This window comes from Chenopodium quinoa, unplaced genomic scaffold (genome assembly GCF_001683475.1).
Source record: "Chenopodium quinoa cultivar QQ74 unplaced genomic scaffold, ASM168347v1, whole genome shotgun sequence".
Lineage (NCBI taxonomy): Eukaryota > Viridiplantae > Streptophyta > Magnoliopsida > Caryophyllales > Amaranthaceae > Chenopodium > Chenopodium quinoa.
The window spans coordinates 3,398,917-3,422,122 of record NW_018742815.1 but is presented as its reverse complement, the minus strand read 5'-3'; the positions used below and the strand labels follow the sequence as shown (position 1 = coordinate 3,422,122).

General features: G+C 33.9%; 2 protein-coding genes across 2 annotated transcripts in view; one reads left to right on the top strand and one right to left on the bottom strand.

The window, feature by feature from the left end:
* Nucleotides 1-505: 505 nt before the first annotated feature.
* Nucleotides 506-1,865, bottom strand: LOC110725430 (protein FAM50A-like). The gene is made up of 4 exons (XM_021904911.1): nt 1,719-1,865; nt 1,018-1,206; nt 767-934; nt 506-559 (listed from the first exon to the last, which is right to left on the bottom strand). Exons 1-4 carry the CDS (start codon nt 1,863-1,865, stop codon nt 506-508), a joined length of 558 nt encoding a protein of 185 aa, XP_021760603.1.
* A 3,138-nt stretch (nt 1,866-5,003) lies between these two features.
* The window catches only part of LOC110725772, a 42,807-nt gene continuing 24,604 nt past the window's right edge, over nt 5,004-23,206 (top strand). Inside the window, 19 exon segments of the mRNA XM_021905243.1 lie at nt 5,004-5,205; nt 5,313-5,413; nt 5,537-5,614; nt 7,252-7,379; nt 7,514-7,607; nt 8,888-8,931; nt 9,055-9,123; nt 12,363-12,415; nt 13,543-13,744; nt 14,035-14,103; nt 14,194-14,273; nt 14,907-15,056; nt 16,806-16,869; nt 18,875-18,976; nt 20,282-20,470; nt 20,571-20,692; nt 20,905-21,055; nt 22,305-22,403; nt 22,507-22,608. Coding sequence (XP_021760935.1) covers nt 5,323-5,413; nt 5,537-5,614; nt 7,252-7,379; nt 7,514-7,607; nt 8,888-8,931; nt 9,055-9,123; nt 12,363-12,415; nt 13,543-13,744; nt 14,035-14,103; nt 14,194-14,273; nt 14,907-15,056; nt 16,806-16,869; nt 18,875-18,976; nt 20,282-20,470; nt 20,571-20,692; nt 20,905-21,055; nt 22,305-22,403; nt 22,507-22,608 — 1,887 coding nt within the window. The 5' untranslated portion in view covers nt 5,004-5,205; nt 5,313-5,322.

Genomic DNA, 23,206 nt, shown 5'->3' with positions numbered 1-23,206 from the left:
CACCTGTAACTCTGGATATTCATGCGGTGTTGGATTATCATGCTCCCTCGAGTCCGCATGTGTATGAGTAGGAACCTGCAACAGTACATCAATCATGCCACATCAGATCTCAATTAACTCAGTATTTTAAAACTTTTAATAACCTAATTGATTTTACCTCAGGTGGCACATCTTCACCACGTATCTCATCTCCTCCATGTCTATCACCTTCTCCTTGTCCTTTTGGTTGAGAAAATGAGTCAACTGGGGTACTCGCGAGGAACGACAAAGTCGGTAAGTTCATCTGCTTCGCCGAAGCATTGAATTCACCTACTAACTCGTTGCGTACTTGTTCCTTAATTGATGCCACCTTGGCATCCAACTCCCCCGACGAGTTAACACTGGCTCGAGATCTGCCCGATTTCGTGTATTCTGGACCCATCACCTTTTCCATCCAAGCAATGACCCTCCCGAACCTACTACTCGTCCTTGATGGAATGGCCTTACCAAAGCCATGGTGAAAGGCTCATTCTCCACACTTGGTTAATTTTCCCTCCACCAGCTCTTGAGTGTGCTCAAGCTATAGCAAAAGGAAAAATGAGGTCAGTAAGACAGTTAATGGTTTGTATAGTGATTTAGATGCAAAAGTGACTTAAAATTCAACAGTTCATAGGTAACTTACAAGCTTATCTGCCATTTTTTTGGTTTCCGGACCCTTGATGACCCATTTTCCGGTTTCCTTATCAAATGTATGGAAAGAACAAAAGAAATCACCAACACGACTCACCAAAGTAGTGATCGTGGAACTAGAGGGTTCCTTCGATGCCACTAGAAGCGATTTAGGGTATAAACCCTTATCGACCCACTCAGGTCTCTTTTCACCAAATGTCTTAGGCCCCATAAGATGGACGTATTCCTTCATCTCTGCATTCTTTTTATTTTGCTCTCGAAGTTCCTACATTAAAACAAATGTTAGTATCATTGCTACAAAAAGAGTTAAGCTATTATTCAATTAAGATTAGATTTACACAAACATACAATGGCTTTCTTTTGAGTCTTCATTCTAACGAACTCTTCCCAGTCATCTTTTGACACGGTCGGCCATTTTTGCCACGGGAGAAGGTCATCCTCATCAGCTTTCTTCTTCTTCTTATAGATCCACCCATTAGTCAAGTTGGTCTTAAAGCCTCTAAATCTTTCCGCTAATAAAGATTCAAACACCCTTCTCTTCTCGGGATCATTAGGAATAGAAAACAGCCTCTGCAAGCACAAATTAAAACCGATTATTAGTTTCGATTTAGTAATAACCATAAGGTTAAGGTTTCTTAAATTGTCTAAATGTGCCAAAAACACACTTACCCTTGTATCATCCCAAAATGTTTGAATCAAACCCGGAGGTACTTGCCACATTACAAGTGTAATGGGGATTTTCCGCACACACATTCCAACCTGATTAGCATATTGTCGACGCCATTTGGGCCCGGGTTGGCCGTTGTGTCATACTCCATGACCATGGGACCGTCCAGTTTCTTAAAACTTCTCGTCGGACCCCCTCCCTTTCTTTGAGTCGGTGCCTTTACCCCCCCTCCACCACCTGTGTTGTTTTGATCTTGTCGTTGGCAATGAGTTTCAGGAATCGGGTTCTCACCAACTATCTCACGTGCTGTATTTTCAATAGGCGGTGCACGTTCAGCTAAAATTTCAAATTCTTCAAGCCTACGCTCGAACTCATCTTGAGCCTGATCCTCTGGCTCGCCCAAGTTATCCTCCTTATTCACAACATAAGGCTCATCATCGTCCTCGTCCTCATCCTCATCCTCGTACTCGTCCTCATGCTCATCATCGTCAATGTCCTCTACACAATGAGGATCATGATCGTCCGCCATGAGATATAAACACTTGTCAAAGCAATCATAAAACAATATTAGTGTATAGTAAAGTATAAGTGCAAATGAGTACACTTAGGCAATTTCAAACTACAAGCATGTTAAATATAATGAATATAGGTTGTTAGAATGAATAAATGTTAGTTCATACACAAAACAAAGGAATTGGGTTAAGTAGAAGCTATTTAAGCCATTTTTACCTACTTATGGTCCTATAACCTTGTATATGCATGATAATGAGTACACTTAGGCAATTTCAAACTACAAACATGTTAAATATAATGAATATAGGTTGTTAGAATGAATAAATGTTAGTTCATACACAAAACAAAGGAATTGGGTTAAGTAGAATTTTCACCTACTTATATATGGTCCTATAACCTTGTATATGCATGATAATGAGTACACTTAGACAATTTCAAACTACAAACATGTTAGTTTATGGTCATTTTCTCCTACTTATGCTCCTATATACATGATAACTAAACTATATTTGCAATGAAACCATTACTAACTTTTAATCAAACTACCTCAATCTGAAATTCCTTCGTTGTGGTCTGATCGCATATAACCTGCTTCGTTGTCTATGTCATCTAGTACCAGGTCTAGGAACAGTGAAAGGTGCTGAATCATCAAACACATCATATTCTTCCTCATCCTCAACATCTCCAATGCCTAAGATTCTTCTTTTGCCAGCTAGCGCTATAGACCATTTTGAATCCAGTGGGTCAGTTACGTAGAACACTTGCTTAGCTTGAGATGAAAGGATAAATGGTTCCGCACTATCATTCAAGTGGCCAAGTTCTACAAGAGTAAAGTCCTCATATTTGACGTTACGCCTGATATTATCAACCCACTTACACTTGAAAAGTGCAACCGTGAAGTCACAATAATCAAGCTCCCATATTTCTTGAATTCGACCATAGTATGACAACTCTGCATCGACAGGTGATTTATCCTTAGAACTTGCAAACTCCCTTGACGATGCCACAAGCGTTACACCACTGTTTTGGGTGGAGGAAGATTTCAAATCACGACCCTCGGTCCAAAAAGTGTACCCATTGATGTCATATCCCTCAAATGAGAGTCGCCAACAAGTTTTAGGAACTTGTAAACCGTTCACGAGGTGAAGGTTACACCCCTTAATGATACTAACATGAATATTAGGAAATAAAATAGGAAGCATCGCAAGAATCATAATAAGCATATTTGATATTATAACATATGCATTTTCTCTAAATATAATACTAGGAATCATTGTTGTCATTCAAAACATCAAGAATCCTAACATGATACTAAGAATCATAATAACAACCTAGACATGATTTCTATATCATAATATCAATAAAGCAATTAAAGCACTTACTTGGATGCCTTGTATCTCTTTCTAATAACAAAATACACACGTTAGTAACTTCAAGGAAAATAATAATTAAAACAATCAAATTAAATAATTGAAAGAGAGATTTTGGACCAAACCCTCAGTAATTAAAACCTTTCACGTCTAGGGCGAAGGCAACTTCGAATATGGCTAGGTATATCTAAGTCTTGCGAATGCGGAATTTTGTATTTGAGAAAAGGGCTAGTTTAAAAAAGAGAGAGAGATTAGAGAAAGTAATCAAGAATATCTTGATGAGAGTTGGTGGATGAAAACGGAGTTTTTAGGAAGCTATTTATAGAGAAAATCAGCCAAAAAGATAAAAAAAAACAAAATAGAGTTCTGACGCGTAAAACCGAGGTTAGCGCCAGACGCTGACATTAGCGCCAGGCGCTAACGCTAGCGCCAGGCGCCAAGCTTAGCGTCAGGCGCTAATGCTGGCGTTTGGCGCTGACTAAAATATTGACGCGTTTTCTAAAATCAAATAGAAATTGCCGTACAGGAGGATAAAATCGTATTTTCCTCAAAAACATTCTTTTATTCTGATTAAAAATCTAAAAAGTCAACAAAAGTCAATTTATCAATGCTAATTGAATTAGGAATGAAAAGAACCTTCTAGAAGAATCTAAAAGACTAAAACCATTCCTAATTGTATTAGGAATGATAAATCTATATTAGGCCATGCTCTAGATCATTGGGCCGCATATGAGGCTCAAACCAGGCCCAGTTCAGTAATTTGGCCATAACTTCCTCAATATTCATCGGAATTGGGCTTATAATATATCGTTGGAAAGCTCTTTTCAAGTCCTATCCAACTACACTATTATTGGACCCATATCATGGACCAACAAAACTGGATTGGCTGTTTTCTTAAAATAGGTTTTCAAAAACAGAGAGAAGAGAAAAGAAATTAAAACTATCCGCAACACTAAACGTTTCACACTTTCACTTCATTCAATTATGATTCAACGTGAAAGGTACTCATCAGGGTTTGGTTTTGGGGAGACACAAATGGGTGTCTACAAGTGGCTTGAAGAAGTATTGAAGCTGATAGAAAATTGCTTTATTTGTAATTTAGTTTGTTTTTGGTTGTGGTTTGTTGTATTGCCTTTGTTGTCTAGTCTTGCTGTTGGTTTGCAGTTGAGTCTAGGATTGGCATTTGTTTGTTTCTCCTGTTCTCTTCTCTTTGCACCCTTCCTGGAAGGTGGCTAATGTTGGGAATAGGTGTTGTTCCTGGTTCTATGGTGAACCCTTCCTAGAAGGTGGCATCATAGGTTCCAGGAACTTGTTGGGGGTTTGTGTGTCTGTGTTTACAGACTTGTGTAGTTTGGGGGATGCAGCTTAGCTTTTGTAAGGCCCTGTTCTCTTCACCTTAAAAAAATAATATTAAGTAAAAATAAGTTCAGTTTAGTAAAAATAAGTTCAGTTCAGTAAAATTAATTTCAGTTCAGTAAAAATAAGTTCAGTTCAGTAAAATTCAGTTTTTTTAATGAAGAATTATAATAGAAAATCAGTAAAAATAATTTCAGTTCAGTAAAAATAATTTAAGTTCAGTAAAAATAATTTAAGTTCAATAAAATTAAGTCCAGTTCAGTAAAAATAAGTTCAGTTCAGTAAAAATAATTTCAGTTCAGCAAAATTAAGGTGAATCAAACCGGGCCTAAGTTGTATTGTTCTTTTCTCCTTTTGGTAATAAAATTTTATTTGCCAAAAAAAAAAAAAACCAACAAAACTTAAAAAAAAAAAAAATAAAAAAAAAAACAAAAAGAGAGAAAAGAAAACAGAAGGAATGAGAAAAATAAAAACTAGAAGTAGAAGAAAAGAGAAACATTAACAGGTCGAAGCTCGAAGCCTGGCCAGTCGCCGGTAAGTCGCTTCTCTAAGGGAATCGCCGTTCGCAATTCTTAGGGTTTTGGAGAATTGGGGGAAATCAAGTGCCGGAATCGCCGTTCGCAATTTTTTGTATTGTTACTTTGTTTCATTGATAACTTTGAACAATAGTTTCTTGCTTAATTTTGATTTTTGCAATTTTCATTTGCCATTTTGTTACTAAAATGTTGAATTTGTAGGATATAAACAATGTTCGAGGGACCAGTTCGACAATTGCTACTTGGTTATCTTGGAAAATACATCAAAGATTTTCATCAACAGCAACTTAAAATCACTTTAGGTAATTGTATATTACTGCGTTATTAATTGATAATGAGAATTATGATACATTCGATTAAGAGGAGTTTACAATATAGTGATGTTTGATACTTGTATTATTGTTTGTGTTGTTTATTTTGTTCAGATGAAATTGTATTGAAGGATGTGCAGCTTATTCTTGAAGCATTTGACTATCTTCAATTGCCGGTTGCTCTCAAACAATGTAATTCTTAAACCCACCTATTCGTACTTGTAAACTGTAATTTTTTCTTAGGAAATTTCATGAAAGTGCGATAATACCACGTGGCTCTAGAGTTTTTGAGATGATTGAGAAAAATGTTACTCCCTCCGTCCCTAAATTACATTCCTCTTTCTAACATTTATTCCTCACATAATAGAGAGAAAGAGGAATGTAATTTAGGGACGGAGGGAGTAGTTAATATTGTGAGGTTAAACCAGAATTGTTTGTTATGTTTGCCAAATTGACAAATATTATGGGATTGCCTTAGTGTTGAAATTTAGTAAATTTGTAAATATCATCATTTTTACCTTAATTTTATACAAGTTATAAATCAAAAATCATTTTTCTAATAATTTCTATGTTTATGTTCTACCACCCATTGATAATTTATACGAAGTATTTACTTGTATTTAACGTGTATACTGATACTATTTGACCCTTGTCTAATTAGAAAACTATAAGTTTTACAAAACCAGAGTATAAAGCAGAAAAAGGATTATAACTTGGTATCATAGAGGTTGCGAGATGTTTTGGAGATCTAAATTTTCTACCATGTGCTATGCTCTTAGGAAGATTTAAGAGTAGTCTTGCTAACTTGGTTGTGACTTATCTGAAAATCTGAACACTATACTCCTTATTTCAAATTAATATCCTTGCTAGGTTTCAAATTCCACAATTTGAGGCCTTTACTAGGTTTAATATATTAGTGATTATTGAATATATTTTTTTCCCCACCTTGTCATTTTAATTTTCATGATTTTAGGATAATTTGCTGAATGATTGGTTAAGGTCCTTGTCGGCATGAGCCTTTCGGTTGTTAGCCCTCCTTTTGTACATGAGTGATACTCCATTTGCGTCTTTGTAATATATCTCCGTTTTTTAATTGTTGCAACACTTCTCTAAAATAGAAATGTCATAATACTTGCAACACACTATAATTAGAAAGATTTTTGGGTAAAAATTGTACTGTTACAGCTCATGGCCCACATAATAATACTATTTAAATCACTCAACCCCATTTTATGTATATTTGATCACGTGACCCACTTTTCTTAGATTCCGTGAAAAAGTGTGTTGCAACTATTAAGAAAACGTAGGAAATATATATTAAGGAGGTAATAATTTTTCTTTTTCCTTGGAAGATTGCATATAGAGGAAAATGTTGTAAAATTTTTGGGCCTTGTTAGTAGCAAAACTAATGCCACTTGGATGTTGGAACCATATTTTCCTAACTATTGGGTAGGATGATACGTGGAAGGTTAAGAGTACATTTATCCTTACCTAAGTTTTCATAAGTTGGGGTTATGCCAGTTAAGAATGGGGTTAATATGATGCTGCAATATTAGTTTGTAAGAAAATTGCCTATCATTGCTGAAACTTGCAGAGGGTAACCCTTGGGGGGGGGGATCTTTTTTTTTTTTTTTTTTTTTTTTTCCCTTATAGTTGTTTTATTGCTATTGTTTTAATCCGAATCACCTGTCACACAAGTCAAACTTATGATGATTTGTGCCAGTGATTTTTTTCTTGTTTTCTTTTTGGTTTTTAGAGTTGTTTAAAGTATGCATGTTTAAATTTTATGACTTATTTTTCATTAAAATCCGCATTTGATTGACTGACAGGTCATGTTGGTAGGCTTAGAATTGGAATTTCTTGGAAAAAGCTGAGTTGGGAGTCTTGGGACCCTATTGTAATAAGCTTAGAACTTGAAGATGTCCATTTTTGTGCTGGTCCACGTGATGATCATGAGGTATCCCTATCTTCTATGCACTTCCCTAGATGAATTCCTTGGGGAAAAGCATATGATGCTAGCCTGTTGTTTCTCTTTCTTGCGCATTGGGTAGAAAATGTACTTTGTTATCTCATTTACCCTTATATCTGCAGTGGAGCGTAGATGCTGTTGAAAGAAGAGAATTAGCTGCTAAAAAAGCAAAGCTTGCTGCTGCAGAGTTGGCAAAACTGTCAAGACGTGTCTGTGGTGAGACATGATCTTATGCCTCTTTATCATCTCTTAATGATGTACTTGTTGTTGCTCGAATGAGTCGTATTGAATGTTATAGTCTAGGCTAGTGCTTTTATTAAGATGTTCTTGACAGGAAGGTAAAGGTAGGAAGGTAAAGGTAGACAGATAAAAGTATAATCTACTAATCAAGAGACAGCCAATTGTCAAAAAAAAGTTGTGGAGAAGATGAAGGATGGCAAAGCAAAATTTGCTCTGATATTATAATTTGCCCTTACTAGGAGCTTCTTAGTTTGGAAAGGAACCATCAAAGTCATTGGTAATGAGCCCTTGGTCGACGTTTGGCCCTCGTCAATCGTCATCAAGATCCAAGGTTTCCTCATCCCAGTCTACTACAGCATTGCCAAAGTCTGTCACTATTATATGCTGGTTGATTGTTACTTAGTCTAATTAGTTATTAGTGGTGCTGTTTGCTGTTTTGTCAACTACTCCACCTTCTGCTGTCTGCAATTTAGACAGTTAGCCTAATTATCTGACCATATAGTTTTTGGAGTTGTTTTGGTGTCATCTATAGATGTTAAAATAAAAAGGTAGATGTGATGGGAGATGGTTGGGTAGTAATATGCTAGAGATTAGTATGAGAACAGTAAGTAAATCAGCTAATTAGAGAGAGAAAATAGCAGCCAAGGGGATATTTGTATTTCTAAACAGAGAATTCAGTAATACAATGCCTTCAATACGAGAAGAAGGAACTCTCCTACACAACAATCTTCACAATTAATTTTCTGATGCCTTCCCCTTAACCCTTAACACCTATTAATACCCCATTCAGCAAGCTACAGCTAAGAGAATCCAAAATAACAAACTCATAACAAACTTTCATATAGATTACTATTCTACCCTCTTCTCCCCAAAACTGATTTTAACAAACTTCCAACTCAGCATTCTGATTAATTCTTGAGCCTTCTAGAATAAGTGAAGCGTATATTGGGCTGATTCCTTGCATAATATTTTCGAATTAGTTGTGATAGAGATAAGTGGTTGGCCAAGGGTAGTAAAGAGAACTAGAGAAGTAATAATAATAGTTGGCCGTTGCCAGAAAAATAGGCAATCTAAATTGGGACAGCTGAAAAAGGTAAATGTAGGCAAACTAAGTTGGGGTGGAAAGAGTATTTAAATAGATGCATGATTAAGTAAAAGAAGAGTATGACATATGCTTGCCTTGTATTTCTTTCTCTCCTTTTCTTTCCTCTCTAAATTCCTCTTCTCCTTTTTATTTATTTGTTTGTTTTTTGCAGATAATCAAGCAGGGCAATCATTGATCTCGCATGTGACTGGAAGGGTGATTTTCTGTTTTGTTATTGCTGTAATTATTGGAAATTAATATTCTCTTTAAGTGTTGCTCTTTGAGTTTAGTGACTTAAGTCTGTCAAAGTACTAACATTATACAAATTTGTTTGTACAGATCCTTGATAGCATTCAAGTATCTATGAGGAATGTTCATATAGTATATTGTGATACAGAGTCTCCATCGGTATTACTTTTCTCTTTATAGTTACTCTCTTTAATTTCTGCGAGATGAATTTTCTTGTTATTCTATCTATGTGTATCTGATATGATGGTTTTTTTGTTTTGTTTTTTTTTTGTTTCAATTTTTATGGCTTTGATTTTCAGTATTTGTTGCTGATAATAGATACCAGAGTTAGTGTTTGTGAGCCTGTTTGTATGTGTATATCTGGTCCTAGATTTTGCTCATCCACACTGTAGGATTCTATTGTGTGAATGAATTTCTGTTTGGTCTGACAATCATCTTCCTCCCTGTTTTTCCCTTGTTAATTGTTATCTTCCCTTATTATTATTATTATTATTATTATTATTATTATTATTATTATTATTATTATTATTATTATTATTATTATTATTATACAATAATAATAAAATTTATGCTTGTATATACTAACTCCATTTCCTTAAAATTGCAACAACTTTACTTTCATATTTACCAGCTTACATTTTTTACCATTAATATCATTAATTATCTATTAGTAAAAATTTATATAAAATTGATTCTTTGAAAATATAAATAGTGACTAATCCAACAACATTTTACATTATATAAAATACGGTTGATTTATTTATTTTTAGAACTTTTTATAAACATATGCATGTTTGTAAAACGTGTGCTCAAAGTTAATGTATTGAAAACATTAGAAGTTGTTTATGTAGGGAAGCTTACTCTGATGTGGATTTTGTATGTTTTGATCGAAGTGTTACATTTGCAGTATCAATTCATGTACATGGTAGCTCGATGTCATTGTAGATTTGTAGTTTTCACTTTGGTTATTTCATTTTTGGCCTCTTTAGCTATCAAATTCATAAGCATCCAATCACCTTATCTGTTTTCTTAGGTCAACATGCTAATGTTTGATTCCTTTCATTAATAATAATAATAAAATTTATGCTTGTATATACTAACTCCATTTCCTTAAAATTGCAACAACTTTACTTTCATATTTACCAGCTTACATTTTTTACCATTAATATCATTAATTATCTATTAGTAAAAATTTATATAAAATTGATTCTTTGAAAATATAAATAGTGACTAATCCAACAACATTTTACATTATATAAAATACGGTTGATTTATTTATTTTTAGAACTTTTTATAAACATATGCATGTTTGTAAAACGTGTGCTCAAAGTTCATGTATTGAAAACATTAGAAGTTGTTTATGTAGGGAAGCTTACTCTGATGTGGATTTTGTATGTTTTGATCGAAGTGTTACATTTGCAGTATCAATTCATGTACATGGTAGCTCGATGTCATTGTAGATTTGTAGTTTTCACTTTGGTTATTTCATTTTTGGCCTCTTTAGCTATCAAATTCATAAGCATCCAATCACCTTATCTGTTTTCTTAGGTCAACATGCTAATGTTTGATTCCTTTCATTAATAATAATAATAAAATTTATGCTTGTATATACTAACTCCATTTCCTTAAAATTGCAACAACTTTACTTTCATATTTACCAGCTTACATTTTTTACCATTAATATCATTAATTATCTATTAGTAAAAATTTATATAAAATTGATTCTTTGAAAATATAAATAGTGACTAATCCAACAACATTTTACATTATATAAAATACGGTTGATTTATTTATTTTTAGAACTTTTTATAAACATATGCATGTTTGTAAAACGTGTGCTCAAAGTTAATGTATTGAAAACATTAGAAGTTGTTTATGTAGGGAAGCTTACTCTGATGTGGATTTTGTATGTTTTGATCGAAGTGTTACATTTGCAGTATCAATTCATGTACATGGTAGCTCGATGTCATTGTAGATTTGTAGTTTTCACTTTGGTTATTTCATTTTTGGCCTCTTTAGCTATCAAATTCATAAGCATCCAATCACCTTATCTGTTTTCTTAGGTCAACATGCTAATGTTTGATTCCTTTCATTAATAATAATAATAAAATTTATGCTTGTATATACTAACTCCATTTCCTTAAAATTGCAACAACTTTACTTTCATATTTACCAGCTTACATTTTTTACCATTAATATCATTAATTATCTATTAGTAAAAATTTATATAAAATTGATTCTTTGAAAATATAAATAGTGACTAATCCAACAACATTTTACATTATATAAAATATGGTTGATTTATTTATTTTTAGAACTTTTTATAAACATATGCATGTTTGTAAAACGTGTGCTCAAAGTTAATGTATTGAAAACATTAGAAGTTGTTTATGTAGGGAAGCTTACTCTGATGTGGATTTTGTATGTTTTGATCGAAGTGTTACATTTGCAGTATCAATTCATGTACATGGTAGCTCGATGTCATTGTAGATTTGTAGTTTTCACTTTGGTTATTTCATTTTTGGCCTCTTTAGCTATCAAATTCATAAGCATCCAATCACCTTATCTGTTTTCTTAGGTCAACATGCTAATGTTTGATTCCTTTCATTAATAATAATAATAAAATTTATGCTTGTATATACTAACTCCATTTCCTTAAAATTGCAACAACTTTACTTTCATATTTACCAGCTTACATTTTTTACCATTAATATCATTAATTATCTATTAGTAAAAATTTATATAAAATTGATTCTTTGAAAATATAAATAGTGACTAATCCAACAACATTTTACATTATATAAAATACGGTTGATTTATTTATTTTTAGAACTTTTTATAAACATATGCATGTTTGTAAAACGTGTGCTCAAAGTTAATGTATTGAAAACATTAGAAGTTGTTTATGTAGGGAAGCTTACTCTGATGTGGATTTTGTATGTTTTGATCGAAGTGTTACATTTGCAGTATCAATTCATGTACATGGTAGCTCGATGTCATTGTAGATTTGTAGTTTTCACTTTGGTTATTTCATTTTTGGCCTCTTTAGCTATCAAATTCATAAGCATCCAATCACCTTATCTGTTTTCTTAGGTCAACATGCTAATGGTTGATTCCTTTCATTTATTACATTCATTGTAAGAGTGTTTTTAATGGATAGATATAGTGGTCTCCATGAAATTTAAGCAAAAGTTTGTTTCATACTAAACAGTCTATGTCTTCTAATCTTATTTTAGGTCATATTAGCCCACACTCGTCTTTGGAATGTAGGATCTAGTAACAGATCACATTTCTTTTTGTTTTATTTAAATATTTATTTATTTAATTTTCTATGTGATATGAGCTGGATGATGTTTAAAGACTGAATCAAATGTGCACCAACTATTTCTTTGATGCAGATGCTTTTTGGTTTAAGATTTTCAAGCTTGGAGATGAAGCAAGCTCCTGATGGGTAATCATTTGTCCCTGCAAAGAAATATGTGTATGTTGCAAGTTAACTGTTCATAATGTTCCTTTGGAAATTAGAGCAATGCATAAATATGTACTTCTTGCGTTGCTGGCAAAAATTGTTTGAGAATTTCAATGTTAATGAACATCATAACCAAATCAAAGATGTTCTGATTTGAACTGCTCAATCTTTATGGTCTGGTTTGGTGTAAGCTGAATGTCTGATGCCCTGATGTGATTTAACTTAAACTGTATTTAACACTATTGTATAAGAAAAAACATTGTCATGTGGGTTCTTGTTAGATTCTTCTCAATCTTTACGGTCTGGTTTGGTTTGGACTGCTCTGATGTGATCAGATGCTTTCAAGAATAACTATGGAGCAATAAATTTCTAAAATAAGGTGAAAAGAACTAGTTCATAGTTTTATTGTTTACTACTCCGTATATATCTCATATAAACTATATAAATGTTGTGAGCTTGTTGCATATTGCCTCTCAAAATGTTTGTGAGACTTGCTGTGTGTTAGCAGCTGATGGTGGTCTTGAGTGAGCACTTGTCAGCTCTGCTCAGTCCTGTCTTGCCAAGTGACCTCGATGAAATAAAGTAAAAAAGCTTACCTATTATTTGCAAGCTAGGAAAAATAGTAGCCCAGCTAAATGGGGGATTTGATGATTCAATAGAAATCCTTTCTTCTTGTGCGTGTTAGGTAAATATCAATCTGAAATAAGAGGGATTTGAAAGTTTTCCACAAAAGTGTTTTTATTTTTTATTTTTTTTTTAATTTTTAATTTTATTTTTTTAACAGTGAACAATACTATTAACTCTTGTCAAAAACAAAGTGCTTTGAAATTCTGCTTTGCTTGTTGGTCTTTGCCTTTACTACTCCAATCTTGGCAGTTAGGCTGTTGTATTATTTAATATTATGGGGTTATATCACTTCAGCTGTTTCAATCCTTGTTGAGCCTTTTACATTGTCTTCTGACTGTACCTACCTCATCTATAATTGATTACCTTCCAATCTTCAATTACTTGCATTGGTCAATGTAATGCCTTTTTTTTTTTATTATTATTTTTTTGTTCCTAGTTTAATAGTATAAGTAGCATGATTTTTGTCCATCTACTGTTTCCAGGCCCTTGAGCTCAAAGGCAAGAGGTGGTCAGGTCAACAAGACTGTGGAGATCTATGGTCTGGGGATTTACTGTTGCACCCTTGAAGGGTTTCTGAATTCCTTGAATGCCAATGTTATTAAAGAAAATGTATTGTGGCAATATGCAACAACTAATGTGGATAAATATGACTATTTAGTGACACCCTTTGATTTATCTCTACAGGTATTGATGTCTGCATTTGTCTATACAAAAAACTTAAAAACCTTATTACAGTATAGTTTGTACATAAAGTTGCTTCTTTTAAATTCCCATTTTTTAATTGATCTAAATCGTATTGATAGGCTCTACTGTGGCTTGTAACCTGATTAAATTTTTTGAAAGCTTTATTTTTTTTTCTAATTGAGAAACTAGTACCATTTGTTCCTTGTCATTCTAGACATGATGAATCTTGTTTTGAAATGAAAATTGTAACTTATGCCTGGCCCTGATACGATTGTCTTGCTCTACTCAAGGTGACAAAGTCTGGAAAGCTTGAGCTTGATGCTCCTCAATATTCTGTTGCCGCTGAGTTGACTAAACTGGTTGGTTGATTGATATGGAGCAATCTCTGGGTTCCAAGTTATTGAATGTCTAGTTAGTTTCTTTACTCCCCTCATTTTTTTTTCTGTCAGGTCATGACCATAAATCCTACTCAGCTACAGCACATCTTGAAGTTTTCAGACTATATCTGTACATGTCAGCTGAGGGAAAAGTAATTTCAACTCATATAATCTACTACTTTCTCTTTTCATGTTCGCACATAATGTTTATCTGCTTCATTATTTTTCTTGTTGGAAAAAGTTATCTTTTGAATTTTAAGCTCTTGAGCAAGTTTAATTGGGCATGTATTGAAACAAATGCTATAGTCCCAATTGACACCGCAGCTTTAATTCTGTTGGACATAATGTGTTAGCTTATCAGTTGTCTGTGCAAGTGTATACACAACTGGCTGCCTTTCAACCATAGGCTCAATTAGGCTGTCTTTGGCTTATCATTTTATCAGACATCTTAAGATCTTGTTTCTTTTGGTATTGTTCAAATTTCTGCATGCTCATGTAACATTGCTCTGATAGTCTGATCTATTCCACTTTTATTAATGTTTATACTGTTTCAAAAATCTGAGCTACTGACCACTTACCTACCAAAACAAGCTATTTTCCACAGGACACCAACTGAAGATGGTCAAGTGTCATGTGTTTCTGAAGCTAATATCAAATACCATTTCGCAAATCTATGTACTTTAATTGGTTTAATATTCACCTCTTGTCAGTTCTATGACCCTGGGCAGAAGCAAAAATGACTTTATCATAACCATGATGCTATCTTTTGAATCCCCACTCTGTAGGTATGGACGCTACCGTCCTTGGGACTGTCCATTATCAAAGAAAGTGAAAGGATGGCAGAAGGTCTGGTGGCGCTATGCTAAAGAATCTGTTATTTTTGATGTTCGTAAGAGACGGAAGAAAACATCATGGTGGTATCTCGGGCAAAAACTGTATGTATATCAATATAAAATTTTCCCCTTGTTTTGTTTGTGTGTTTTATTTTTTATTTTTTTAAAGTCCGCGTTTCAGCTTTGAATTGAGTATGCTGGGCTTTAGTTTTCCTTAGTCTGGTTGTTTTGTTGAATCAATTTAATTTTTTGCAGGAATTTTATCTGATGTTGTGACATTGTATGGTCAAGATTTTAACATCATGCCTGTGTTATTTTGGCTAATACATGCTGTATGCTTTAGGAATACTTATTTAAAAAATTTTCCAGAGTTTTGTACCATATAAATCTGGATCATAGACCAAAGCTCGTACTTAAATAGTTTGCGTCAGCTCGAATGCATGGAACTAGTGGGACATTTTTATTGTTAATGTCAGCAAGGGTGACTGGGGCTTGGTTTAGTTGGTTTTAAAAATGTTTACACAGTCTAAAGAATTCCTCAATATTGTAGATACTAGTACCACCATTTAGAGAATGAGATCAAAAATTTCTGTTTAGTGTTTACTCCCTCCACTTGGAACTTTTTGAGTTTATATGTATTTTTAGGAAGTATTGCAGGTATTACATAAAAATGAAAAAACTGAGATGCTAGTAAATTGAGTTGGGGTATATTAAATTGTTTGTGAGATAGAGAAACAATAAAAAATTAGTGCAAGTAAGGTTGGGAGAGAAACATAAAGATCGTATACTAGTGGGGCTATTGGAAGAGAGAAACAATTAAATATGGTGGTCTCTTGCTAAAGTAGGAAGTGTTGTTGTAAGTACTTGTATTTGGAAACAGACATAAAATGCAGCTGTGGCAACTTGCAAGTGTTCAGGAATGGATGCATTATTATTTTTAAATAGAACATTTTGTAATTTTTTTTTATATAAATAGATATCTATGACAAGACTCTCATTATGACATTTGTGGTCAGTCCTTTAAGCTGACCACAGCTTTGTTGAAAATTCATGGATTTTTAAATTGTAAAATGCTTTTTTTTTTTCTTACAAAAATAATTGCTCTCATAAGCGCATGCTTTTATAATTTTTATGGACATATAATGGTAAAGTACACATTTTAAGGTTTAAATAAATGGTTAAATTTTGTTCCTATGAGGGGAGTACTCACAAGAATATAAGTTCCCACAACTTTTTAAGGTGTAGTATGATGAAGTACGACTTTTCGCCCAGTTGACATGTAGTTGTTAATTTGTTTTGAACTATCTGTCCACCTGATCATATTAATTTCAGCTCCACTGGTATCATTTATATTGATCATTGTGTCCTTCTGACTGAAAATTTTGAAGTCTGTATTTATTTCTATCATTAGTACCATGCAATCTTAGCGGCAGAATGGCAGATTTAGCACAATGTCCCCAAAATGTTTGGGATGGAAATCATAATTCGCAACTCATTGCTTTAAAGTTCATCAAAATGTAGTTCTGTTATGTTCAGCTGGCTAGGGTTTATTGCCAGACCTCTTTATTAGGCTGGACCAAATTCATTGCCAGTCTAAATCTTTTCTTTTGACGTGATGTTTTGAAGTTGTTTGATGTTGCCATTTTTTTTATATGCTTGATTTTAGGATATTTGTCTTCTGAGCATCTTGACATTCGTTTTTTCTTTTAAATGGGTGTTGTCTCTCTCTCAGGATATATATATATATATATATATATATATATATATATATATATATATATATATATATATATATATATATATATATATATATTATTTTTCTTGCTGAAGTAATTTACTTATATCTCCCAGAGTTCATCTTCGGAAATATGTGAATTTGTACAAGGTCAAATTGGATTTCCTTCAGAGGGAGCAGGTAACAATGGTTACTGATTTTGGAATTTGATACCTTTAAGACAATTATATTGTTCTTGTGCAGTTGCACTTTTGCTGTGCTACATCGACCTACAATTTTTTTTTTTATATATATGGCGAATGCAATTGTGCGGAAGTAGAAGTATTTTCTGTTGCAGAGACCAATTTTAGAATCTGTATTTGTTCAACCTCCTCAGTCTCAGGCTCTCAGCCACCTACCCTACACTAAATATGTCCCAAGATTTAGTGCGTAATTCCATACCTAGTCCCTGCTCAGACTACATATCCAGTCCAGCATGCAAAAATTAGTTTCCAATCAAATTTCCCTTAAGGCTTTCATTTATTGCATTGTAGTATTTTACTCGATTAGTTAAATCGAGCCAGCCATGTCTTTATGGTCAAGGCCTTACTTTCAAGAATCTTATTCTATAAGAGCAATTGGTTTGTGACTTTCCTCAACCAATCACGTATATGATATTATTCTATCCAAAGAAGTTGTGGACGCTCTTTTTAGTTTCGTCGTGTTTATAACTTTCTCCAAGATTGTCACATGTTTACGACTTAGGCACTTTAATTGATGAATCACTATTGAACTTTGTATGCAGTAAAGATTAGGTTTGGGGGCTAGACCTTTTCAGTTTACAAGATATAAACTAAAATTGAGTATGCTTCAAAGATATTACACCAAGTACTATTCCAAATGAGACTCAATCAGTCAAATAAAATTCCGTATAGCTAAAACCCCCCCTATCATATTCAAACATGATAATATGAAAATAGAGCTGAAAAATAAAATCAAACTAATAGATGTTTGGCCTTTTAAAATGACTTTCAATTTCTGATATGGATGGAAATTAAAGTTCAATATGTGGTAGGATGTATATGTTGTATTTATGGACATGGGTGGGAGTGTTGTAGCTTTTGTATACTTTTATAGTTGTTTATATATAGAAGGAAACAATCAAGTTAAAGCGAGGGGAACGGGAAAATTGGGATCCATGTGTTGAAATGTTGGTTAAAAATTTAATTACATCTAATATTACTCTAGAAAGATATGTGTAGTTGATTCTAATAGAAATTTATAAGGTCATTTTTTTTTAAAATTTAAATGTAAAAGGTAGTTACTTGCAAATGTATTTTATATTTTTATGTCCTTATTATATTAAGCTTTTTACTTGCAAAGAAAATACTTTGTATAAAGTAACAAAAAATATGTTTAATTCAATGGCGTGAGTGAGTATTGTTTGTGGGCGCACCTTTTACACGTTTTCTCATCATTCCAATCTTCATGTTGCATTTTGAAATTTCTATAATTATTTGAAGGGATCCTAGCTTGAAGGTAATATTTAGTTGGTGGGTGAGTCAATTATGTTTTGAAGTCTTTATCTCAGTTTTCTCCACGCTAATCCTTTTGGAGTTGACGAGATTAACAAGAAAAAAGTGTTTGGAATTGTGTGTTATGATGGTTCTAATTCTATTTACCTTTTATAGTCTTTGAAGGCATGAACTTTACTATCCATAGCTCTCCTTTTGTGTATTGTCGACTTGGAATCATCCCCTTGATGCCTTTCTTTGGTTTACCTGCCCCTGCCTTAGTCACTCAAACTTCCTATCTTTATTTTTGGATGAAATTACATTATTGCCCTAAAAAAAATTGTAGACTTAGTTAAATTTGTTACTTGTATAATACATTGGAAGTACATCAAGTTAACCAAACAAAACATATGAAGTTGATATATAGGGAATACAATTTTCTTTAGTTTTAACCAAACATGATAATAGTATTTCCTAGGAATTATAACGTCCCATGAATTGTTACTTCCTATGGTATTTAATTCCCGAACGCAACCAAACGTGCCCTAATTATTTCAATGAGACCAACATTGCTGGGAAGCCTTTTAAACTGGGGAAAAATGAATTCCTCTTGTTTTATCTTTATAAATTTGATACTTAGTTGATGTGGTGTTCATGTTATCCTGTTTACTTGGCCCTTTAATTTGTTCCAGCCAGTTGATCAAGATACACAATTCAAATTGGAGCAAATGGAGAAGGATGTTGACTTGGAGGATATCTTACGGTTTCGATCTATTGCAGAACAGGAGTTAGAGGTATCTTAAAACTGGCTATCAGATTTTTGATTTGCAAATAGATAGAAGTTGAGTTACTATGGTAATTAGGAATAATTATCAAAACTAAACCTTTTTGGTGTACACCAAAAACAAGTGAATTATCTCAAAATGTTACAACCTTTATTGGGTATCCGCCTAAAATGCGAAATGACCTATTGGTAACTTGTTTAACAGATAAGTGTGACACATGTCACTATTTAATTGGTCTGGATTTATCATTATTTTTCGTTTGATTTTTAGAATATTAATTCCAATAATCCTTCTCTCTATTCCCTTTCACCGGTGCTGCTTTGCGGCCGCCCTTACCTCTATGTTGTTTCCCCACTCTCTCTCTTGGCTCTGTTCTTTATCAACTTGACTACAAAAACACCATCTCACCCCCACCATCACCACCGTAATACAATCAAACTTGCTATGATATCACAACTTTAGATGTTATGTGTTTCCCTAGATATCTATATGTTTACTTGTCAATGAATGCTCCCAAAAGCACGATACCATTAAAGTAGCAAAACAATATGCCCACAAGAAGATGAATGCTAACATTTCGGGTTGTGTTTTCTTACTTGAATATTGTTGCTTCTTGTGTCTTGTCGCTTTTTAAAATATTGCACACCAAATGTTTGATGAAAAGTCTCACTAAAGTTTTCTTTCTTTAGCTAATTTTAATGCCGACGTTTGAGCAAGCTTTGGGTTTGTTGCCAAGATGCATTGATGGTTTATTAATTAGGAGTGATGAGACTGGAGACCCATTATGAGCATGGAGGTTGTATGCAGCCTGAGGAAGGTTGTTTTAAAGGGGAGGAGTTGGATTTGTGCAAGTATCTCTAATATAGTAAAGCCATTTAGTGGGCATGAGTATGGAAAGAAGAATAAATGAGGAGGTGTCTGGTGGTGTGGCTGCACGAGTGGAGAAGTTGGTGGTTGTAATGTTGTAAGACATGGGTCTGATGATAATAGGGGAAGGAGATGATGGGGCTGGTGACCGGGCGGATCTTGTGGTTGGGAGGTAGGGCGAGGTGGTGTGGTTGAGAAGCTTTATTTTTTTTAAAACAAAATCCTGATTACCCGGTTATAGGTAGTTTCTCTTGTGAAAAGCGTATACCCTTAAAGATTGTATTATTCTGAGGTAATATGAATTTTGACTTTTTAAGCGGATGACTGAAAGGTTTGAGAATTTTTTCCTTAGTACTGTATATTGAAGAGACAAATATTGGTTTTCCTCATTTTTGCAAGATCACATTTAAGCACTATATGTTAAATAATTGTTAATATCTTTGTAAGGATTCTCAAAGCTCGGTATCCTCTGATGCTATAGAAGGCAGCAGTCCAGCAGAAGATGGTCCGGATGACGAAGTTTCAACTGTTAAATCTCGTGGATGGCTGAACTGGTTATCTCGTGGGGTTCTGGGTGCTGGAGGAACTGATGATTCTAGTCAGTTTTCTGGAGTAGTCTCAGATGAGGTCTTAAAGGTGAATACAAAACTTTTATCAGTATAAAGTTATAATTTTCATTTCCACCTTTTAGCTCTGATCTGGTGGGTCCAGAATCTAATGATGTACTGTTCCTTAGGATATTTGCAAAGCTACAAAGTTTCAGCCTATGCCTAATGTGAACTTAGCTTCCAGTGGCGTAGCATTCCTGTTTGCTGTCAACTTCCACATTTCTGAGATGTCAATATCGATGAATAGCTCGTAAGGGTTCTAATTCTGATACTGAAATTGGGCTTTTCTTATTCTGTTATTTCTTGGATTGTTTCTATTTGATACTGTCTTAAATTGGACTTTTCTTTTGGAATTTACACCTATACATGTCATCTTGTACACCTCTCTAATATTTTCCATATCTTTGCTGATGAATTTTCTCATCCAAATAAACTCATGACATCAATTTTCACCTTATTTAGGAAATTGGGCCAAGAGATAGCAGAGTTGAGCAGCTGTGCCAATCAAATTGAGTTCAATGTCTGGGAAGAATCCACTACAATCCTAGCGAAAGTTGGGTCTGCAAAGGTCACCAGTTCGTCTAAACAGATGGCATTATTGCAAATGAAAAAGGTGTTTTTCACATCAAACATTATTCATAACATGCTTTACTCTTATGTGGACTAAATATCATGGAAGTTGGTTTTCATAGATATATGGTCTAAGTAGTGGAACAATGAAGTGTGTTAGCCTCTTTATGAAAGAGTGATTGCTTTGGCTTCTCTGAATGATCATAAATCTGGGGTAGTACTTGATTTGGACCTGAAAATGACATTGGAGATTGATGCTGCTGTGAATTTTAATATCTTTTGCTAGAGGCTGTTGTAAGAAGAATTTACCTCTTATCTTTAGGATCTGATGGTCCATGACTCCATGGCATGTTCTTCGCATCCTATAATGTGATTATCTGTGATGGATAGATCTGTAGAAACTAGTTTTGGGGAGTTCTATCTACAAATGGGAATGATAATATCTGTGGACATAATTTGTTTCTACTTGGGTTTATGTAAATGTCCTGTTTATGAAAACTCAGGGTATTGCAATTTATGATGATATTATGTAAATGGCTTATCATCCTCATCTTAATTATTTTTATGCTTTGGTAATGGTTACAACTCTTCGAAGCGTAATTTTAAATAGAAGTAAAGCTAAAGCAAAAGCTTTGCTACTTGGGTTTATGAACCTTGGGCTGTCTTAGACCTTGTAATTTGAGAAGAGGCGGGGGATTAAAGGTTTAAATTTTTCTATAATATTTTCAATATAGTTCCCCTCCTCCCCCCTTTTTCTTCCATCTTTATGAAACAGACATTCTTTCTTTCTCTATTCATTTCAAATATAGTAACCCCCCCTCTTCTCCCTCTTCTAACTTTTTGGAACAGACATTCTTTCTCTCTTTTCATTTCAAATATTCTATCTGGGACAGTACATCTGTTCATGTGATACATCTAGTCAAAACCAAACATGTAAATCATAAATTGACCGGACATGGTAATGAACAATTTTTAGCAGTGTATATAAAAGTTTGCCTAGGCGACTGTGGTCAAGCACTAGATTTATTCTAGGTGATGCACTTTCAATGGACCGCCTTTAGGCACATGAGATGCACCTGGGAAGCATTATTTTCTATTTTACACAATTTTTTTGAGGCACTGCAGGACCCATATCTCCCGATTAGTCTTTTGCTGCATTTATACATTGATCCTTAGCGAAATCTTTTATTTTCTTGAGCTTCTTAGATGCATGGAATCTCTCTCTCTCTCGATTAAAAAAAGTTTTGCTCATTTTGGAATGCTGCTGTTTCTTTCTACTTTTTAATCTACAGGTATTCAATGGAGAGAATGGTTTGCTAAGTGGAACATCTCCCTCAAGCATCGAAGTTGATATTGCATTGAAGAATCAGATGGCAGAATCAATGTTCAGGGTATTTACAATACTCATATCCGACATTATTTATTACTTATGAACTTGTACCTGTATACTTTTGAAGTCCTCGTCACTATAAATTGTCATCTTGATGTGACCAGGTTAAGGTTCAGCCAGTTGAAATATATTGCGATTTGGAGTCTCTTCTTCCTTTTGGGGAGTTCTTCAGCGTTATGGGATCCCACAAATCTTTGCAGCAAAGGGTATGCAATTAATTTTATAAATGGTTTAAGTTTCTTTAGGTGCTGATTGCTGCTTATTAGCAAATTGCTTTCTTGTCAACCCCTCTTTTTCTTTTTTGCTAAGAAGAGTAAAAGAGTTACGGTAAAGCTGCACAAGAGGTTTTGTTTGATGTGTGAATTTCAGTTCAAGAGGTTTTATTTCCTTCATTCAAACTAAAGTACGTGATGATGCGACCGAGTTTTGAAACCGTGGTATTTATTGTAGAAAAAGACAAATTTTTTTTGACACAATCCCACCTATTAGTGACCTTATTTTGGTCCGGCCTTTTAATTAATTTAATATAATCCCACCTTAAGCATCCATCTTAAAATGGACCCTAGTAAAAAATGAACAGTTATAACTGTTAAAAACTGACATGGCAATTATATACATATATTTATAAAAGTCCGACGTAGCTAGTGAAGCATAAGTGGAACCCTATCTCCTTTCTTCCTCTCTCCTCTTTCCCTTTTCCTTCCTCTTTCCTCCTTGTCTTCCTCTTTAGCTCTTCTAAAAAGGGAAAAAAAACCTCATTCTCTTTCCTTAATACGGATAAAATCTTGGTTCTATGGTTGCAGC